The sequence below is a fragment of the Eulemur rufifrons genome, chromosome 1 (assembly GCF_041146395.1).
Source record: "Eulemur rufifrons isolate Redbay chromosome 1, OSU_ERuf_1, whole genome shotgun sequence".
Classification (NCBI taxonomy): domain Eukaryota; kingdom Metazoa; phylum Chordata; class Mammalia; order Primates; family Lemuridae; genus Eulemur; species Eulemur rufifrons.
In genome coordinates this window covers 83543240-83565300 of record NC_090983.1, presented here as the reverse complement: position 1 = coordinate 83565300, position 22061 = coordinate 83543240, and the positions used below count along the sequence as shown (strand labels likewise).

The 22061-nt window shown below is 39.6% G+C and overlaps 1 protein-coding gene across 4 annotated transcripts in view; it reads left to right on the top strand.

Annotated features, from left to right (window-relative positions):
- Window positions 1-240: 240 nt before the first annotated feature.
- HNMT (histamine N-methyltransferase) overlaps window positions 241-22061 on the top strand; it is a 61313-nt gene continuing 39492 nt past the window's right edge. The window contains exons 1-2 of one of the 4 annotated variants that reach the window (XM_069458369.1): window positions 241-501; window positions 21191-21337. In XM_069458369.1, coding sequence (XP_069314470.1) covers window positions 494-501; window positions 21191-21337 — 155 coding nt within the window. In that variant the 5' untranslated portion in view covers window positions 241-493. Of the gene's footprint in view, window positions 502-2355; window positions 2509-2604; window positions 2836-20718; window positions 20759-21190; window positions 21338-22061 lie in introns of those variants that run through there. The other 3 variants (XM_069458608.1, XM_069458456.1, XM_069458547.1) reach the window with 3 other exon arrangements.

Below are 22061 nucleotides of genomic sequence, written 5' to 3'. Positions count from 1 at the left end.
CTTATCCCTGTTACAGATGGAAAATTTGGTTGGTGCAGAGCTTGGAATCTTGTATGAACTCAGTACAGGTAAACAACACTGTACTATGTGGTAATTTCTGTGAAAAAACCAAGGGTTACACTTAGAATTGACAAATTCAAAACATTTTATAAAACAATCAGTGGGCTTATTATGCTCATTCAACCATTCCACAGAGCTCTGCTAAACCTATCTTGATTAGATAAAGACATTTGTAAAGGTCTTTATGATGGTTGCACCACAAAGCTAAGTAAGCAATTCCAGTGTTAAGCAGCACTGACTCTTAGGGAAGTTTTTCAAGTTAACCTGATTCCAAATACCTAATGCAGAAGAGAAAGTGTCAACCTCAGAGGGTGTGTTTCTCTCTTCCTGTTTATTTGTGGGTGGCTTCTAGTGATTAGGGAAAAACCCAAGACTATAAATGTAGCCTGTCAACCACAACAATGTGCCTTTTCAACTTTTGGCTGATCAAGACATGAAAAGGTAATAATTTCCCTACTTTTTATATAAACACAACTGCATATTTTCACAGCTTTGCTTTAAGACTTAAGCTCCTCCAGCTGATCATAAATTGCCAGGAAATGTCTGCCCAGTCTATCACGATGTCTTAATTAAGCAAATGCACAGAAATTATATGGGGGCACAGGCCCATGGAACTCTCCAGGTGTAATGAATTCTGAAGAGGCAGGAGTCACAGGCTCCCCAGGGTGTGCTAATAATACATACAAGCTGAAGAACAACAGAAATATTTTTTTTCCTCCTTTCTACCAATCTCTTCCTCTTTAAAAAAGTAGTAACTATTTGATCTTTAAGCCCCAATTTTGGTGCCACTTCCTGCTTTATTTTTTCCACACTCTGTTAGGCTGCCCTCCTATTGGCAAACAGCATTGCTATTGTACAAGCCACCTCTGCTATATATGTTTGTCTCTCCCAAAAAGTCTGTGGCCTTGCCTTGCAGATGTTTTATTCATCAAAATATCATCAAAATTATATAAAATGTCTGGTCCATAGTTATTTCTCAAAAAATGGATTGGTCCAATAAAATTGACAAAAATCACCATTTTAAAGCTACCTTGAGCATGTTAGTAACCACAGGAGCAGAGAAGTTACTTCCTTTTTATTTTTATTTTTTGGTTATGAACAGAGCTTTCGGTGAGCAAACCTTCTGTTAATGCACTATTTTTGCCAAGCTGGGAACTAAAACAGTTTGGATTGTGTTCTCTGTGGATGCTTGTGTTTCTAATAATTCATTCCTCAGAGGGCTTTACCAGGGGCCTGGGGGCAGAGAGGGGCTCCCTGGTAAACAGCAGATGCCCAGCAGGCCTGAGGCATGTCTGACACATGGATGATGAAGGAGATGGGAAAAGGGGAGCAGCAGCTCCTGCAATGACATATTTAAGAGCCCGAGGAGGTGCATTGCTTTAAAATTACTGAACATAAGAAATAGTTCCTGCAAATGGGGTGGGGTAGGCGCCCTTCTGTCCACACCAATTCCGTTGGGAAACGCAGAGAAACAGAATTCTCCTTGGGTACTTGAAGCTCATAGAAATGTCAAGAGTAAAAGGGATGGTGCAGTTGGAATTCCTGTGCAATTTAAAGCTCTCACTTGAAGAAGGAGCCGAGAGTGAGCAGATCGGGGCAGCCAGCAGGAATAATATATGGTTCAATACGTGTCCAAAGTAAGAGAGATGAAATATCCACTGCCTTAGAAAAAGTACAACGCTCACCTCTCTGAGGTCATGGCCTTCCAAGAAGAGATATTTTAGCTGCAATAGATGAGCCCTTTCTCCGAGAGGCTGAGGGTTGGTTTCCTTAATCCTGCAAAAAAAAAAAAAAAAAAAGAAAAGAAAAGAAAAAAGAAAATACATCCACTGATGTGCAAAGGGGAAGAACTTACCATAGCAATGACTACAGAGTTATTTCTTAGAATAAAGTACAGGGATTTACATCCCAGGAGAGGGCATTGGCCATATTTGAGGAAGATCAATTTGGTTAATAATTGCTTAATCTCCTTCCTTTTGAAATTTGAAATAACAAAATCTATTAATCATGTACTAAGGAAAAGGCAGTGAGGGAGCACAAGTAGCAAGATGTAGTCTCTGTCCCAAAAGATCTTATGAGCTTGAGAAGATTGTTCAAATAGATGACAGCCACCGAACATTGGCATAAGTGCTTGGCATGGAGTGGGCAATTGGTTAATATCCGTATGGATTTCTGCCGAGCTAGTGAACTTTGTGGTCTAGTTACTAGCATTAAGTACAAAATGTCATCAAAACTATGCTCAGATCAGACAAACAGTGAGGGCTGCACTTGGCACTGCCCCCTCCTCGGGCTACTCTCTGTCCCTGGGGTTGGCTGTCTTCAGGATCCACCACCCTTTCATCTCATGAGGCTGCTTTCAGACTCCAGCTCTTCTGTCCCAACCTTCTCACTTAATTGCTGCAATTCCAGCTGATCTGCCAAAGAAAACTAATCTGTGCAATTGAGAAAGTAAGTGGTAACATACACAAGCGAGATAATGTGTAATGATTTTCTGTTTATGCAAGAGGTTGTTCAGCTCGAACAAAGAGGGAAGATGCTGCATTTGGAGTCAGAAGTGCAAAGCGATGACCCCTTAGAAGCATGTACCCTTGAGCAGCTCACCGACACACAGAGCCCAGATTCTCTCATCTTCGCAGAGCAAGGATCCCAACTGTAGCACAGGCTTTGCTGGGCCAGTGCTATGGGCCCACCAGGAATAGACAGCCCCGAGCCCGTGTTGCATGAACAATGGCTGGTTTGGAAAGAAATGCATGTGTTCCTAGATGTCCTTTTTTGGTGAGTGAGGGCAAGGACAATTAGAACATAAGTTACAGCCAATTATTTCAACTCATTTGTGACAGTCTCATCAAGACTTGGGAAATGTAGGTAACATATAAGAGGAGGGTAATGTAATTTTCCTCGTAAGGTTATTACAAGGATTAACCACCAGTGGAAATATCCAGTGTAGTCTAACAATATTGCCCAAATATTTCTTGAGTCTTTTATTTTGCAACTAAAATTATCAAGGAAAAATTTTTTGTTGTTGGTATTAATAGAAATAGAAGGCTTAACGCAAAGGGACGTAGTAATTTGGGTTTTGTATTCTTAACTCTAAGGTGGTGGCCACATCCCTCTAGGGGTCACTCTGGCTGCCGGCTTTGCCACAGAGGTACTGATTTCATCCTGTTTATCTCTGTGTCCTCTACAGCATCTAATAGACTGGCGTTTTGCACTAGAAGTTCAATATGTATATGCCAGTGAAAGATGAATAAAATTATAATTAGAAGTGCATCACAGAAAGGCGCAGCAAGACTAATGCACAGGCAATACCGTGTTCACTGCGGTCTTGTTTAGCAGCCACAGTCTGGCAATGTTATGCTCATGGGGTGCGTCGTCAATTAATGAACAGCCAAGTGCTGAGTTCAGGAACAGGAGAAGACAATTATGGCTCTGCTTGCTGGTGAGGCAGCTCTTTCATGGACATGTGAGCTCCGCATAAAACCTTGGAAATTTCCATTTTAATAAAAACAACCTTGGAGAATCAGAGGAGACAGGAGAATCTGTTCTTTGTCCCCGACAGTGTGGTTGTCTCCTGAAATGAGATTTTGCCAGCCTGATGCAACATCCTTGTTGCAAGTTTTGTTTGCATTTGCAGGCCTCCTCCTAGTGCTCAGTAAAAGAGATCAGACAGAGGTTGTGGGTATTAAATGCTCACCAAGCCTCCTTTCCTGCTGATCAGAACATAATTTGATTTTAGTCTTAGGTCAGAGGAAAATGGGTAATTGGGGCAACTTGGTCTCGAGTCAGGCACTTTGTCATATGAGTTAGATTCAGAACTCAGATGAACTTGACCTCCCTTGCAAATTCCCTGCCTCTGCCAGATCTAGCACTCTTGTTGTCTCCTTATCACTAATGGCTCTCGCACTCAGCAGCCCACTTTTGATCTCTCATCATTATTTACTTCTCAATAAACCCACTTACCTTTTTCCCCTAAAACATCTGGCTAAAGATCCCAATTTTCAGCAGTCTTTGCAATCCTTTGCAGCTCTAAAAGAAAGGATTCTTACTTAATAATTATTTGTGGATTGGCAAGAACTGAACCCCAGAGGTATAGATTTTCTGACTGATATCAAGGATTTGGCCACAGATGAGCTGGGTCATTGAAAAGGCAATATTTTGTTTTAAAACTGTGCATGGAGAGTTTAATCAAAATAACTAAGATTCACATGTTGAAAACAGTCACAGAATTGCACTAGAGCCCCAAGAGGGCTGGATGGGAGGGAGACATAGTCCAGAACCTGTGACGATGCCGAAGGACCTGCAGTGGGGGTGAGTGTCCTTGTCAGTGCTGTCTTTGGCAGGGGCTGGGGGTGGGAGTTGGTTAGGACAGCCAGAGTCTGAGATAACTCGGTGACCCTCTGTGATCCGGGAACCAGAAGCTGGCAAGGAGTTAGGACAGGTCTACTACAGTGAGTAGAGGTGGCTGTTCAGCAGAACAGAGATGACTCTGGGGAGGAGGAGAAACTCCTGGTGATCGGGGATTAGGGACAAAGGAAGCAGGACTGGAGTAAATGTCCCAAAGCAACCAGAGAAGGGAATAAATGACAAATGCAATGTGCTCTTTTTTAGTTTCCTATGGCTGCTGTAATAAATTACTACAAACTTAGAAGCTTGAAGCAACATAAATTTATTATCTTGTACTTCTGGAGGCCAGAAATCCAAAATAATATCCCACTGAGCTAAAATCAAGGTGTTGGCAGGGCTGACCGTCTTTCTGGAGGCTCTAGAAGAGAATCTATTTTCCTGCGTTCTTCAGCTTCTAGAGACTGCCCACATTTTTTTGGCATGATTCCCTTTCATTAAGCCTTTCTCATGATACCTTCTCTCTGATTCTGCGTCCTCTGTTTCCCTCTTCTCCCTGCCTCCCCCCTTTTTAGCTTTTTTGCTTTATTTTCAAAGAGATACCCTCAGTTTTATCTTCTAATCCTTCTACTAAACTTATCTTGGCTATTGTATTTAAAATTTTCTTTTTCATAGCACTGTCCTATGGCTGTAATACCTTCTCTTATCCATTTGAGGGTATTAATGGCAGTTTTATTTTGCTTTTCAATCTTTTTTCTTTTCCTTGGATGACCTCTGTTTCCTCCCTGTTCTGTACACTTAACCTAAGGCTTCCCAGACATCCCCTCTTGTCAGAAGCTACAACCTGGCAAAGGCGGAGGAGTCCTCTTTAGAGGAAGGGAAGAGCCCCAGAAACCATGTCTACAAGTTGTCAGTAAATGGATCCTTGGTAAAAGAGCCAAATGGATGATGAAACCCACTTGTTGGCAAATACCACCCATTTGTTCTGAGCCCTGTGAAACTTAAAAGCTCAGGGTCCATGGGTGTTACAAACACGCAGACTCTTACATAAACCCTGCATTCATTCCCTAACCCTCATAGACTCTGGTGTACTCAAGGTCTATCACATATATATTCAATTTCTCCCCAGAATTATCCTCCTGGAGTGAGGAAGAGAGACATTATCTATTCTAGCAGCCATCAACCCAAAGAATATCTGGAATACATAATTCAAAGACACAATGTCTACTCCCAAGAAGGCCAAAGTGCAGTGAAACCGAGACACATTTAAACAGATATGTTACATGCTATGGTATGAATGTTTGTAGCTTCTGGAAATTCATATGTTGAGATTGTAACTGCAAAGGAGATGATATCAGGAGACAGGGGCCTTTGAAAAGTGATTAAATCATGAAGGAGGAATTCTCCTGATTGAAATTAACACCCAGGGAGCTGCCATACCTCTTCTACCATGTGAGAACACGGTGAGAAGTAATATGTTCTCGTCAAAGAGAAAAGAGGCTCTCACCAGATGCTGATCCTGCCTATGCCTTGATCTTGGACTCTTAGCCTCTAGAACTGTGAGAAATAAATTTCTGTTGTCTATAACATACCCAGTTGATGGCATTTTGTTACAGCAGCTTGAGAGGACTAAGACAATGCACACTGCTTTGCTAGGAGTATAATGAGGAGTTAATAAAACTATGATAAGGTGAAAACAAAATGCAATCAGTGATGGTACAGACGAAAAAAATGCTGCTGCTGCCTGGGGAGAGTTTAGGAAGGCTTCTCACATGGATAACCTCTGCACTAGGCGTTTCTAGGAGAAACGTACGGGTGGCAGGGCAGAATTCCCAAGCAGCAGGAAGCATTAAGAAAGGAATCAAGACATCTTAAAATGGTCTATTGTTCTTGGGAAATTATCATAAGTTACAGGTGATGGGATGTTGGTTGAAGAGGAAATTCCATTCTCAGAATCAAGATCAGTAGCAGCTATGTATCCATAACATGACGTTGCTTCAGAAAAATACATTTGCTAATTTATTCCTTGAGCTATTTCAGGCTGCTCCTTTTCCTGGTCTTTCTCACTGTGAGTCTGTCTGTCCACCTATCACTTCCTCTTTCCTTAATGATGGTGCTTGCCACGTCTTTAGGACCTCGGGAGAGAGATACAGACTTAAAGTACCAAGGTGAAATAGAGTGTCAGATATGAGATTTTTTGAATCAAAAGGAAACTGAGAGTAGCAATTAAAACATATGTAACGGGATGTAGTAATCCAACCATATGTTACAGGATCTGAAGTTTTAATCCATGTCAGAAGGCTTGCTGGATTTGAGCTTTGGCTATGAGTTCCTTCAGGAATCATTAAAATGTAGGTATTTGTATCTAGAGGATCTTGATAGACTAGACATGTCATGGTCTTTAGCTCTCGTGCTCGGCAAACTCGATCTCTGGTATGCCAGGCCAGGGTTCCTTCTGTCTGCAGGATCAGGGTTTTTTCCCTTCCATGGAAGCAGGGTCACGGCCACCAGGTGGCAGCGGCTGTTAAAAGTGAATACAAGTCAAGAATATCCTGTACTCCCTGCTCCTGTTTTCATTCTGGCCGTGTTTGAAAACTTTTGCATGTTCTGAAATTTCATCTCATGCATCCAGCTGGATCCTTCTTTTCCATGGTCAGTGCCACTCCTTCAGTTTCCCAAGTTAGAATTTTTTCCCTTCTAATTCCTTAATCGTGATTATCCAATTAATTTTTGCTTCTTACTAAAACACTGCTGTCTTCATAGGAATCTTCTCAAGGATTTCAATGCCTTCTTAACAACGACTGAATAGGAGCCAAACTCTTCATGCTAATAACCAGAGCTCATGACAACCTCTGCCAATCCACCTTTGTATAAGCATAGAATCACATAGTATTGTACTTAGCTAAACACTGTAGAAGTTAAAAATTTACAAATTCGTAGTAAAATAATCAATATGCACATAATCAGATAAAATACACAAAAATCAATCAAATTTATCAAAACATATATATTTAAAATATTAGTCATTGATATTGTACCTAACTGATATTTATATATAAATATACAAATTTTTATAAATCATTGCTCTTCAACCATTTTTGTTACACTGTATCTCTCCACATATACCAAAAGCAAGCAAGTCATTCAAAGCCTATAGGCCCTTGAGGTTTAAAGATTACACATTATAAAATTTCAGTGTCATCTGAGAATTTCACCACAGAGCCACAGTATAAAATGGTACATCCTCCTGTGACTAAAACCAGCTGTTTCTTCCACGGGATAAACTAGTTTACTTAGCTTACTTCATTCACAACCAGGATGCAAACTCTCCAGCTGATTTAAGATTTTATGCTGACAGTTATAGTAATAATTTCATCAGAATCATTTATAAAGACAGAAGGCAACTTTACTTACATCATTTGAGCCCTCACAGGGTATCACTTGAGGGTGACAGAAAAGTATTAGTTCTACTGCACAGAAAGGAGAATTTAATTTCAGTAGAAATAAGATATTTGTCTAAGATGACATGGCTAAGAAGTGGCAGAAATAGCCTATACACTGGGCCTCCAGAACCCAGGTTACAAATATAAGCTGCACAGACTTTGGACGCTGAGGAGATAGCAGGCAGCTGCTATGGTTTTTTACTGCTAGAATCTTCCACCTGAAACTGGAAGACTTGCATCTGCTTGGCTCTTTCTTGATATCTGGAGAAAGCCCGGAAAAATTAATGGAATTTAGTAGAGATAAAAGAATTTCTTCCTTGCCATCCACATATAGTTTCCAAACTTATTTTTTTATTGTTGTTTTGGCAGCAGAAACCCTTTTTTAAAAGAAAACCTAAAGTTGAGCTCCTCTGGTTAAAGGAGAAACCAGGGAACTACACAGGCTTGGCGTGACTCTGTCCTTTCCACGTGGCTCCTGAGATACCTGTAAAACCAAAAGATGCCAAGAAATATGGTTAGAATTTTTTTTTTTCAGCACTGGTAGTATTCGAGATCCCTCTCTGTAAGCAACAGAGACTGACTCTGGCTGGTGCAGGCAGAGAAGACATTTATTCCAATCCTCTGAAGGAAGGTCTGCACTCCACTCACAGCCTCACAGGCAGGCTGGGGAAGTGGATCTGGTGGCCACTTGCTGGAAATAAGCCTGAAATGGCGCCCTGGAATGGGTGTGACGAAGACTCTGCTACCTCATATCTGGTGCTGTATTGACCTTGGTACTTTAAGCCGGTATCTCTCTCCTGAGGTCCTGAGTGATGAAGACGTGGCAAGCACCATCCTTTAGGAAAGAGGAAGTGATAGGTGGGCAGACAGACTCACAGTGAGAAAGACCAGGAAAAGGAGCAGCCTGAAATAGCTCAAGGAATAAATTAACAACTGTATTTTTCCAAAGCAACATCATGTTATGGGTATATAGCTGCTACTGATCTTGATTCTGAGAATGAAATTTCCTCTCCCAGCCAACATCCCATCACCTAGAACTTCGGATAATTTCCCGAGAACAACAGGCCATTTTAAGATGTCTTGATTTCTTTCTTAATGCTTCCTGCTGCTTGGGAATTCCACCCTGTCACCCATACATTTCTTCTGGAAACACCTAGTGCAAAGTTTACCCATGATGGAAAGCATGATTCATACCTAAAGTCAAGATTTTTCATGTTCTAGTCCTGTGACCTTGGCCAATTCACTGTTCTAGACTAGTTGCCTCATCTTAAATTGCTGGCAATGCAGATTGATGGAGTAGTAAAGGAGCTAATGGAAGATTACTGTAAACTCTAATACTGTTTACAAATATAAGGTGTTATTATTATGATATCCTTCTTTTCTTTCCCTTTAGATTCACAGGGGGCTTGACAGAAAAAAAAAAGTGCCCCTACTCTGACACCCTTTCTCTGTGAGTCTTTTCCATCAGCACATTGTCCTGACTCCTGGAATATTCCTTCCCAGGTCTAAATTATTTTTATCATCATGATTAATATGAAGCCTTGGCTTCCAAAGTTTGTGTGTGTATGTGTGTGTGTGTGTGTGTGTGTGTGTACGAACATATGCGCCCGCACAAAAGAAGAGAAATCAGGAAATCGTAGCACACCTGGCACACCCTGGGGAAGGTGGGGAGTGAGGACAGGTGGGAGGAAGGTAGCTTTGAAATAGGAATAAGGGAAGTAGAGAGTACAGGTTAAATGTCAAGTCTACTAGTGGACATGTCTAACCTAAAGCAAGACTGACACAGTTTTTTAAAGTTTCAAAGTTGATAATGCTAATTTGTTTATTAATTTTTTTTTATAGAGATAGGGTCTCTCTCTGTTGCCCAGGCTGGAATGCAGTGGCATGATCATAGCTCACTGCAGTCTTGAACGCTGGGCTCAAGGGATCCTCTTGCTTCAGCCTCCCAAGTAGCTAGGACTACAAGTGCATGCCACCACACCCAGCTCTCTCTCTCTCTCTCTCTCTCTATATATATATATATATTTTTTTTTTTTTTTGGTAGAGATGGGGTCTTGCTCAGTTGCCCAAGTTGATCTTGAACTCCTGGCCTCAAGTGATCCTCCTGCCTTGGCCTTCTAAAATGCTGGAATTACAGTCATGAGCTACTGCACTTGTCCTGTTTATTAATTTTTTAAATTTACATATAGTGAAATTCACGTTTTTGGGTGTACAGTTCTAGGAGCTTTGACAAATGCCACCACCATGTTCAGAATACAGAATAGTGCCATCACTCCCCAAAATCTCCCTCTTGCTGTTCCTGTGTAGCTCAATCCTCCCACAAACTTTAACCCTGGAAAGCCACTGATCTGTTCTCATTCCCTACTAGAATTTAAAAATTGGAAATGAAAATTTGGCAGATGTGGTTTCTCTCTTACCTCTGCATTGCTTGTGGTCTGGATTTTTGTAGTACTATAGCTTATAGTAATAAAGTTCAGAGAAGAGCTATTGTCTTCAGAGCATCCCTATCGTTGTTTCAGCAAATGCTCTCCTGTCTGAATGCTAAAGGGAGGTCCTAGGGGTGGGGAGGATATATTGTGTTTGCAAAAATGAACAAGATCTCATAGAAAGGCCATTTTCAGCACAGAATTGCAACCCTGGAATAAAATTAAAATTGCTTCTCAATGAGAAACTGCCTTTATTAAAGTAAGTACAAATTCTTTCAGGAGAATCCCAGGTTTGATATAACTTTTAATTAAGTTTCTCAAAAGCTGGAGCTCATTTATTCTTCCCTTTGCCTGCCATCTAGCAGCAAGGTGTAGGGCCCTGTATTCACTGAGACCTTGCTTTGAATTCTAATTCCAGTTTGAGTTTTTAGACACAATTTCAGCTCATTCCATGGAATTTTCTGAAATTATTTTCTTGAATATCATCGATATCTACTTTTTGCCCCCATTTTCACTATGGAAATCTCTCTGGATATGGCTATTAAGAAGGTTGAGCCATCTCCTCTTAATATTGGATTGCACTTACTATTTTAAAACAAATTAAACAAAACAAATCCTCCTAACAAATTAGATTTCAATATGCATTCATTCTTTATCCTGACTGGAGATAAAAGGGTGATAAAAATGAACCTTAGAAAATGATTCTAGCAGCAATATTATGAAAAACATGTGAGCTTCTCAGTATTTATCTGACTAGTGAAAGGCCAAATGTACTGTGAAAAGTTTTAAACAACATTGATGCTTCAACCAGCATTTTACTTGGCATCCAAAATGAAAACAGACTAGAAAACAGGGCATACATTTGTGGGAAGCAGAAATCACTGTGCTTTTTAAAATTTTCTTTTTGCCCCTTTTTCTTAGTAGCATGGAGTTTTGGAGACAAGATAGCCCACAGGTTAATTCAGAATTATAAAAAAGCAAAATTTCAAAAGTTAATCCCACATAGCTTCCCCATCTTTGCCCAGTCTGCATTTCATTGCTGCTGGAACTATACCAATGGAGGTATTAATTTGGACCAGTAGAACAAAGAGACGTTGAAGGCACTTTTGAGCACATTATGCCTCTGCTTTTGACCATGTGTTTATTGACTACAGATTTCACTTGATGGCCCAAAATGCTCTCAGAATTGATAACTCTGAAATGTAACAGCAATTGTGTTTGCAGGTCATCTTCCAACTACTTGAACTGACTGACATCCCCATGTATAATGTCTGATAGTAGAACACACTGAGAAAGGAGCTAGTTCTTCGAAAGGTATTGATTATATTTAAAACCAACTCTTAGAGTCCTATGTAGGAGATAATAAAATAGACATTGAATATATAGGTCTTTTGTTTTTAATTAGCCATATTGATAAACAGACTTTAATTTTCTACTGCCTGAGAGCATATGGGTAATTACTATGATCCCCTTATGTTTTCCAAATGATTAGTGTGTCGTGTTGGTGTAATCTATGCTCAATAATGGGAAATAGCTTGGAGTTGGCTTTAGGGAAGGAGGGGTACCAAAGAGTTAGAGAATGAGGAACATGGAGCACCAAATATCTCAGAAATGGCATCCTACTTCCAATATTAGCCACATCTCTGTTAACAGTTTTAAACTCAAATTATCTTAGAATTTTAGAACTGATGGTGAGATGATGGCATCTAGTTTTCTACCTTTGAAGAAACTTAAACTCAGCTGACTTAAGTTCTTGCTCAAAGTCCCACAGGAAGTTGGTAAGCAGAGTAACAGGAAATGGAAGCCACGACCACACACTGCTCTGTTTACTGACTTCCTATGAGTGCGTGAGGAGGGAGGGGCCACTTCACCATGCTCATGGCCAGCTCTGAAACTTCCAGAGGCAAGAGGAGTCCCAGGTGCCCACCGATGGTCCTTTCTGACGAGCTTACCAAAACCCTGACACATTCCCAAGAAATAGTTTCTGGCCAAATACCCTACTTATAAAACAAAGTCAATCTTCTTAGTGACTGAAGGAGTTAATGATCACAGTTGAACATCTCAGCTCTTTCAGAGTTCATGAGTACCAGCCTTTCTTGGACCTATAGCTATCATAATAGCCACCTTTTATTTTCATTATTTTATCGTGATTATCTAGCATTCAATGAGTACTTAATATGTTCTAGGTGTTTTGTTTTATGCTTTTCTTTTTTTCTTTTTTAACTCTCACACCAACGTTGATGTATTAATACTATAGTAGGCACTTGTGCTGGTCATTGCTTGTATGCTGCTAGTTCCATTTCCTGTTCTTCCTCTGATTTGTTCGGTATTTCCAGGGGTTGACGCCGACAAAGTTACATCACCCAAGCTTTCTTACCAACTGATTTTCACCTAGTTTTAGTAAAGAGGGAAAACTGGCAGAGATGAGAGGGTGAGAAGAGAGGCTATATTGGGTACTTCTGCCCATTTCCTTCTGTTTCAGGTAGCATCTCCAAGAGTGGCTGTGTCTCCTTCATTGTTCTAGCTCCTACAAGTTAGCTCAGGCTTCTTGGTAGTATCACATTCTGCCTTTATCTCTCCAGCCACACAGGTGGTAGGACCATCCTGTCCTGGTAGGTTGCCTCACCATCCCCGTTTGCCTTTTCAGATCCTCCAACCCCTTTATCATGAGTTCTCAGTATTAAAAATTCCCTTTGGACCACCAGACATAGATTCTGCCACGTCACTAACATAGCATTATTGTCTTCATCCTATACATGAAGGAACAGAGTGTTAGCGAAGTCTTTCTCACATCAGAGAGCTTACTACATGCTACATACCACGCTGAACACTTGATACATATTCTTTCATTTAATTTCACAAATTATTATACGGTAGGAATTATTATCCCCATTTCAGAGATAAGAAAATAAGGCTCAGGGAACATAAAAATATTGCTCAATGCCATACTAGTAACTAGAAGACCTAGAAGCTCTGCTTAGATTAGTCTCTAGATCAGTGGTCCCCAACCTTTTTGGCACTAGGGATTGTTTTCATGGAAGACAATTTTTCCATGGACCAAGAATGGGGGAGACGGTTTTGAGATGATTCAAACACATTACATTTATTGTGCACTTTATTTCTATTATTATTACATTGTATGTGTAATGAAATATTTATACCACTCACCATAGGTTGGGGACCCCTGCTTTAGATCATAGTAAGGCTATAACCAATTAATTAGTTAAGAGATGCTGGAAGATGGTACCACCTCTTCCAGTGGTCTCCACATAGTGATTAGTTGCACTGTTCAGGAAGATCATGCTATAGACTGGAGAAAAGAGGTCTCTGCTGTGTTATCACAACTCAGTTAATTTAAAAGAAGGTTCAAGTTTACCACAGCTGCTTTTCAAATAATCATAAGGCTAAAAGCAGTAGTTTGCTGCTAATTGTTTAACAATCTGCTCTCTACAGGGATTTTTTTTTAAAAGTTCTGACCCACGGAGTTTGCCAATTTTCATGGTGTAAAGACTGCTGCTGTGGGTCATTTCAAGCTACTAATGTAATGCCAATCAGCTCACAAAATTCTAACAATCAGCTCCACAATGGCTAAAGGTATAAAAGTTAAACAGTTAGTTTTGCTTGACTAAAAATATGGCTATTACTACATACCCCCAGAGGGTACAAAACAAATGTGACTGGCCATAAGATGAGTACCTTGTAACATAACAATTTCACTCATGGTTATAGAAATGAGTGCATATATCTATGAAAACACATGTGCAGGAATGTTTCTATCAGCTTTTTTTCATAATAGCACAAACTTGAAGAGCCTAAATGTCCATCAAATGAAAAACAGTTTTAAAAATTATGGAATATTTATACAACGGAAGAAGGTGCATAAATAAAACAGAATGAAGTGCTGATGCACAAAAAAAAATGCGTGAACTTCAAAAATACTGTGTTGAGCTAAAGAAGACAGGCACACGAGTTTGAGACCAGTCTGGGTAATATAACAAGACCCCATCTCTAAACAATAAACAAAATTAGCCAGGCATGGAGGCTGATGCCTGTAGTCCAAGCTACTTGGGAGGCTGAAGTGGGAGGATTGCTTGAGCCTAGGAATTCAGGGCTGCAGTGAGCTAGGATTTCACCACTGCACTCCAGCCTACATGACAGAATGAGGCACCATCTCTAAAATAAAAAAGAAGACAGACACCAAAGAGTATATTTCGTATGGCTCTTCTGCAGAAAGTTTAAGAACAGGAAAAACTAATCTATAGGAATAAAAGTCAGAATTGTTGTTATCTAGGGTGGGGTATGGGAAGAATATTATTGATTGCAGGTATGAGTTAATATTCTAGGGGGTTGGAAATGTTCTATATCTTGATCTGGGTGTTGGTTATAAGGATACATACATATATAAAACTTCCTCCACCTGTCCACTTCAGATTTGTGTCCTTTACTGTATATAAATTATGCTTTGATTTTTAAAAAAGTAATCTTTGGGCCCCATGGCCATATATATCCTTTTCAGTGTTGAGTCATTCACAGGTGAGGTATCTCAGATAGAATGTTCTAGTCCAGCATATACTGGAACACATGCTTCTTCATCAAATACCAGAGAAGTTTTCTTGCCATTACTCCTTTGTGTGTAAAAATTTCTCTTACATAACCTTTCCCTTCACCAGATCCCCAGTTCACCATTAGATCTACCCCTTAGGGTAATCACTGAAGCTTGTATGCTCTGTAACATGGACTCTTAGGCGGAGCTTGTTTGATGAATTGTATTATTGCATTTTGGGTTTTTTTTTGTTTTTTGTTTTGATAATTGTCCACTTCCTACTAATTTGCTTGGTAATAAATACTAACTGACCTTTACTTTTGGAAGGGGATCTAGTATTTTCCAGGTTACTTTTAAAATTTTTGGATTACTGAATAGGAACTCAGTTTTTAGACTATTTCTTCCTTGTCTTGTCTCTTTCCTTGTTCCCATCCTTAAACATTTCACATAAGCTTTATGTCTTTAGAACATTTATTACTGTTCTATAGCTATTAACATTATTTGTCTACCCACCCACCCTCTTGCTTCTCAACTAATATTTCTTCTTCTCAAAATATTCCTCTGCATCATTTGGTTAGGTTTGTCAAACATCAAATGTCTTTGTTTTATTGTGTATTTTGGGCCTTTTTTTCTGTTTTAAGTTAATTAAAACAAAACCATTATTAATCCTACATTAGTAAATTGCAATAGAAACAACTATGTCATTAAAAATAATAAAATATGGCATAATTATTAGCTATGTGAGCTTAAGCCACTCACATTGGTAAAATTTGGCTAAGAACATTCTATATAAAGTCAACAAACTTCAAAAGTATAGAACGCTATAAATATCTCTATCTATATAACTACTTTTAGTTTCACAAGTCCACAATAATTTATTTTTTTTAAAAGATTAAGACATTTAATTAGAACTTGAAGAGCCTTAAAAATCACCTAGCCTACCATATTTCTAAGTGTTTAAATATGGGAAAAAGAGAAAATTTAGAGCAGTTAGATCATTTACCTAGTAAGAGGCAAAGCTTGTATAACACTTTGTTTTCTTGCTTCTTGACTTGTTTCTACACTTAGGAGGAACTTAGCCAAATGCCCTATGGAAAGCAAGATTTCTGACATCTATCATATTTGCCTGAAATTATCAGTTTAATCAATCTCTAAAATTTTATGTGCTATGATTTCAATCTTCTCTTTGAGACCACATTTGGGTCAACCTGCCTGCTAATTTTCAAATAAACCAGCAGATCAAGTAAGGCAATCAATTTGTATAAAATATCTTCTTCCTCTATTCTTTTCAAGTGAAAAGAAAATGGTATTCTTTGAACTATTTGAATAAGATACTTAAACAATATTGCCATTATCATATACATGTGTATTATGCTACTTAGAAGATGGGGCATATGACTAAGGATAAGAAGCCAGACGATAAGAACAGTGTTCAGAAGACTAAAGACGAGGGTGAGTGGAGCTATATGAAGAATGCTATGTAAAAAAAAAATGGGCCCAGAGGATTTCACTATTGTTTTTTCTTCTCTTTTGTTCATTTGTTTACTTTTTGGGTTAGCACATACAAAGCAAGAAGAATAAACATGTGGCAGCCTTTGTATTTTGACCTAGCATAGATGGTATTCTATTAACAGGTGATAGGAAAAATACAGAATTACTCTACTTCTTCTTTGCTCAGTGTTCTCTAACATGGTAAATGGTTTTTATATTGAAAAGGTATTGGTGAGAGGCAGTATGGTGTAATTTTTAAAACAGTGAGCCTTGGAATCCAGGCTCTTCTCTTAGGCATTATGTGACCCTGTGCAATATATCTGCTCTGAGTCTCACTTGATGATATCAATAGTTTCATCCCCTGAGGGTTAGAAGTATTAAATGAGATAATGTATATAAGGTACTTTGACACAGTAACAGCTTAATAAAGGCTAGGTAACAGGGGATGGAAGCCCAAAATAGGTAAGAAAATAAGTAAGAATTTTAAATTAGACAATCATTTAAGGTCTAGAAGAACTACATCCCAATGTGCTGAAAGAACTTGTAAAGGAAATAATAATGTCATTGCTGGTAAACCTTTGAGAAGTCACAGAAAATGATGGATGTGCTAGATTGTTGCTCTAGTTTTCATAAAAAAGGAAAAGAAGGATTCTCAAGATTTAGTAATTTCAACTAGCCAGCTAGATGTTTTAATCCCCAAAGAAATTCCAGATGCATTGTGGATTATGAAACAGATATTCTATATGCAACTTTAAAAGGAAGTTGTGATTGCTGAAACCAGCATTTAATCAAACAAGTCATGATGAAAGCAACAAGATTTTCTTTCTCTCTCTGTCTCTCTCTTGTTTTTTTTTTTGTTTGTTTTTGTTTTTTGAGGAGCTGCAAGACTAACCAGAGAAGTACCATAGACATAGCACATTTGCATCTCAAGAGGGCATGTGACAAAGGCTTTGTGAACCTTTAATATATGCACTTGCATTATGAATATCCAGAGGAAGCTACTGAATATAGCACTTTCTAAATTATTTGACCATGAAATCCATTATTTGCAGAGTACCTAGTAAAATCTGAAAGAACTTTGGTTGGGCAAAACATTGGGAAACATTAGTCAAAGCACAGAGAATAATGGAGTCTCCACTTGTTAGGCAGCCTTTGAGATAGTGTGTTTATTTTCAAACACCACTTTTTAAAGGAACACAGTCAAACTAGAATTTTTCCAAAGAAGGAGACCAGGGTAATGAAATATATAAAGTCATATTGTCAAAGACATAATTAGGAATTGTGGAAGAGACACCTTGGGGAGTGAGGTTGTCCTAAGAGTTGATTTAAAGTTTTTCAGTGGGTATTGTAAGGAGAAGAAATTGGACTTTGTTTAGTTAAAGCAACCAGAAATAGAGTGCTATCTAGGAGTTACAAGGAGGCAGATTTTTGCTGAATATAAAGATTTTTGTGAGAACACTCGTCCTGGGGTTTCATAGACTGGAATTCTACACCAGCCTCGCTACTTCTTAGCCAGGCATCCTTGAGCAAAGGACTCAACCTCTCAGAAACTCAGTCTGCTCATCTGTAATATAAGGAAGCTCATGGATGTACTGCAAAGAATAAATCCTATACTAAATTTGAAAAGTTACACACAATTCCTGACACATAGTAAATGCTCAGTAAATGGAATTATTAGTGCTGTTAGTAACACATAGAGCTGCCCAATGATGAAATGGATGGGGAACATCTGAGGGCAGAGAACATCTCAATAGTGGAAATGTTCAAGCACATTTTTAATCATTGAAAAAAAAAAACTGAAAGCCTACGGTGGGCAACACATCAGGGAGAATAGCTGTGACTCAGTTCCTGTATTTATGAGCTAACAGTCACATGAGGAGAAGGAGAAGTAAGGCAAAAATATTAACAACAGTAACACAAGGTTGAATGGTTGCAAGTGGCTCAGAAATAAAGAGCACAAGCACTAATTCTTTTGAGGGATATATAGAAAGCTTCATGAAAGTGGTAGCATGTGAAGAATGGGAAAATTTGAAGTGGGTGGGGTAAGATGGGAAGCAGTGCATTATAGGAGAAGGGACTATTATGAGGAGAGGCCAAAGGCAGGACAGCTCAAGGATATAGGTAGATAAGCAGCACGATTTGAAGGGAATATAGCAGCAAGCCTAGAGGAAAATGGAACATAATTCTAGATAATTAGTGGGGGCTGCAGAATGGGTTTTGTACTTAACTTGGGAGTCAGTGGGTAAACATGAGAGAGAGGAGTGTCTTTATCCAAATTTACTTTAAAAAAAATGACTTTGGCAGTGGCAATAAAATTGGTTAGGATCTGTGATTCCTAAAGCAGGAAGGCCAATAAGAAAAATAGTGCAGTAGGTGAAAAATAAAGAGAATCTCAAGCAGGCTGGAAGCACAGGGAGTGGAGAGGAAACCCTCAATGAGATACATGAAGAGCAGACTCTGTGGGAGAAGATCTGACAACAAGCAAGAGAGGTGATGGTCTTCAAAGATTGACTTTCATTCAAGAGAGGTTAGCAGGAGCTTTTCCAAACAAGGTCAAGTGTGTATATTCTCAGCAGAATAGCACAGAGTAGACCCTGCTAAACATTTGTTTGATAGATGAATATATGAATGAATGAATGATTTGGATTAAACTCCAAAGAGAAGAATAGAAGATGGTAAAAGAAGAAGCAAAAGCTTGCAGGAGTCAATTTCAGGAAGGGGAAAGCTGGTTAGATAGAGATAGGAGTTGAGAACTAGTGAAGGAAGACCTTATTCCAAGTACGTCCATGGGCCAAATCCAGCCCAACATGTGTTTTTGTGCAGCCCATGAGCTAACATTAACTTTAATATTTTTAAGTGGTTGAAAAAAATCCAAGAGAATATTTTGTGACATGTGAAAATGATGCGAAGCTCAAATTTCAGTGTCCATAAATAAAGCAACAACTTTTTTTTGTTGTTTTATTTTTGCAGCAGTGACAGGCCTACACTTTGTAAATGTTATCTATGTCATTCTCACTACAATCCTATGAGATAAAATTTATTCTTTCCATTTTACTGATGAGTAAAGGAAAGATTACTTTTCACTCAAGGTCACATAGTCCATTATGAGCAGAGTCACCCACATCAATCTGTCATTCCACACTTTGCATTTTCCTCTAGGATAAAAGCACTGGCTCTGAGAATAGCGAGACCAAGATATGCTTATAAGAAGTTGGGAAGTGTTTTGAATGCTTACAGGACAGTTTTGGAACTTAATCAGAAAAAAGGAACGGAATAAGCAGACACATTTCTAAGGGATTTACATGAGTTAACTCACTTAATCCTTACAACTCCTCCATGAGTTAGATATTATTAATAACAACCCTAGATTGGATAAAGGATGGCCTTCTTAAAGACCATTTCCTAGGTAAAAAGCCCAGTATGTGGATACTCTCAAGCTTTGGGTACTCTGGAGGGTAATGTTAGGTAGGGATAAGGAGAAGGAGGAACAGATGCCTTGTCCAGGGGTTTTCCAAGGACTGAACAGATATTTGGTCTACGATAGGGGGTTTCCAAGCACTGACCAACAGAAAGAGGCAGAGAAACCATAAAGCGGAGACATGATCAAGACCACAAAAGGGGCTCTTCGAGGCATGTGTACAAGCAAGGTGACAGTGTCCTCAAGTGACCTCCCCTCATTAGCATAGTAAAAATCACACCCACCCACGCCATGACAGTTTACAAACGCCATGGCAACCCCCAGAAATTGTCTTACAGAGTTAAAAATGGGGAACACTCGCCATTCCAGGAACTCTCCAGCCCTTTCTAAGAAAAGCCATGAATATTCAGCCCCAACTTAACGTGGAATTAAAACCTTACTATAAAGGAAAGAATCCTATTCAATCTCAGAGTTGTCTCCACTAACAGAAATAGACCTCTTTCCTCTTCAGAAAGTTCTGTGCTTGAATAAATCTTTCTGTTTGGCCTGCTTGCATTTGTTTGTCCTGCTCGTTTAGTCCATCAACTCGGTACCAGTAACCATTCTTTGGTACTGGGAACCAAGAAACCGGGAACAGGAACCTGACAGTAAGACCACTGGACATCCAAAGGCTCATGCAACCAAGCATCTATGATCCCATGTTAAGAGCACTCAGGGGAGGATTCCTATGGACTAGGCTTTTTCACTCTGGTGTCCTGCATTCTCCCCCCAAGACTTTTCTCTCACCCCTTTAATTCCTGTCTCCTAGCTTCTGACACCTTCTAGCTAAAAGTTCAGTTCACATGCTCTGTCTTGATAGTTTATTCTGAAGAGACTTGAATTACAACACATCAATCAGCATTTGAAGAAAGGCAGCCGATAAGTTCAAAGTTCAAGTGTTGAGGGCTATAACAGCACAAAACTCTCGTGTAGCAAACACAGAGGCAAGTGACAGTCTTCTGCCAAAGGGTTCAGCAGCTGCAGATTTCTGAAAGTGGTGTGTAGCCGTGTAGCTGTCCTGTTTATCTCTGTGTGTGTCGCCTGGAACAGCCACTTTCCCGCTTGGAACTTACTTGCGGCAGCGGGGCACAGAACAGGAAGTGATTTGCATGCAGTCTTTTTTTATGACTTTCTGAACTTCAGGAGTTTCAAAACAAGTTTTGGCAGTGGATTTACTGCCTTGCTTTAGTACCTCTATTTCTGAGAAAAAAAACGTAGGGGTTAAAGTATCAACGTAAAGTCCTGTACAAACACTGACCTAGCAATGAGCTCTGCACACCAGCCTTTGGTGCCTGCTAAATTCAAAACAAGCTTAGCTGCTTTTTTTTTTTCCCCTTGGATAGAAACTGGTGGGGGTGGGGAGAGAAAGAGGGAACTGGGAAGAGGAGGGGGAAGTTAAACCTTGCCTCCCTCCCTCCCTATCTTTCAGAAAAGCAAATATGGCATCTTCCATGAGGAGCTTGTTTTCTGACCACGGCAGATATGTTGAATCTTTTCGGAGGTTTCTCAACAATTCCACGGAGCACCAGTGCATGCAGGAATTCATGGACAGGAAGCTGCCAGGCATAATAGCAAGGTAACAGAAAGGGACGTTTTTGTCAAAGGGACAAGCCTCAGACTCGCTGTGCGTCAGGGACAGATGGGCGAGCTCAGCCCCACAGGCTGGGCGCGGGGACGAGGGCGAGTTACTGATAGCAGCGCCCCCTGGGCCCCTCCTCGCCGCCGGGCCTGCCTTTCCCCCGCAGAGCTTTGCTTCTCCGTTTGCTTTAAACACTCAAAGGCTCGGATTTGTGCTGCATTGCCTTCCAGCTGCACAGAGATAAGCCTTAACCATTTGAAGGCATAAATCCATGTTCATTTGGGAAAAGATAAGATAATAATCTTTAAACTCAGATTTTCCAGCCCTCCTCCAACTTTTACATCTCAAAAAAGTCCCAAAGGGAGTCTGCTATGCTTTTCATTAGAATCAAATATAAATAATTGGCAAATACTATTTCCCTCTGAAGATTGAGTGAGTGCCTCTCAGTTCTCATAATATCCATTCAAATCCATTTTCCTTGTCTTTTATTATATTAATAGTTACCACTCTCCCCACCCCCCCGCAAAAATTTGTCTTTTCCTTTCAACTTAGTAATGTGTCCCTTAAAAAAGAGCATTTTTCCATTATCAGTGAAACTCACTAGTTCCTATCCTTCTTGCAGACTCCTTTTTTTTGGTGATTAATGTGTTCAATTTGTGCCAGTGCCGATAAGCATTATGAGAGTAACAGATTCCACATGCTAAAGATAATCAAATCACCT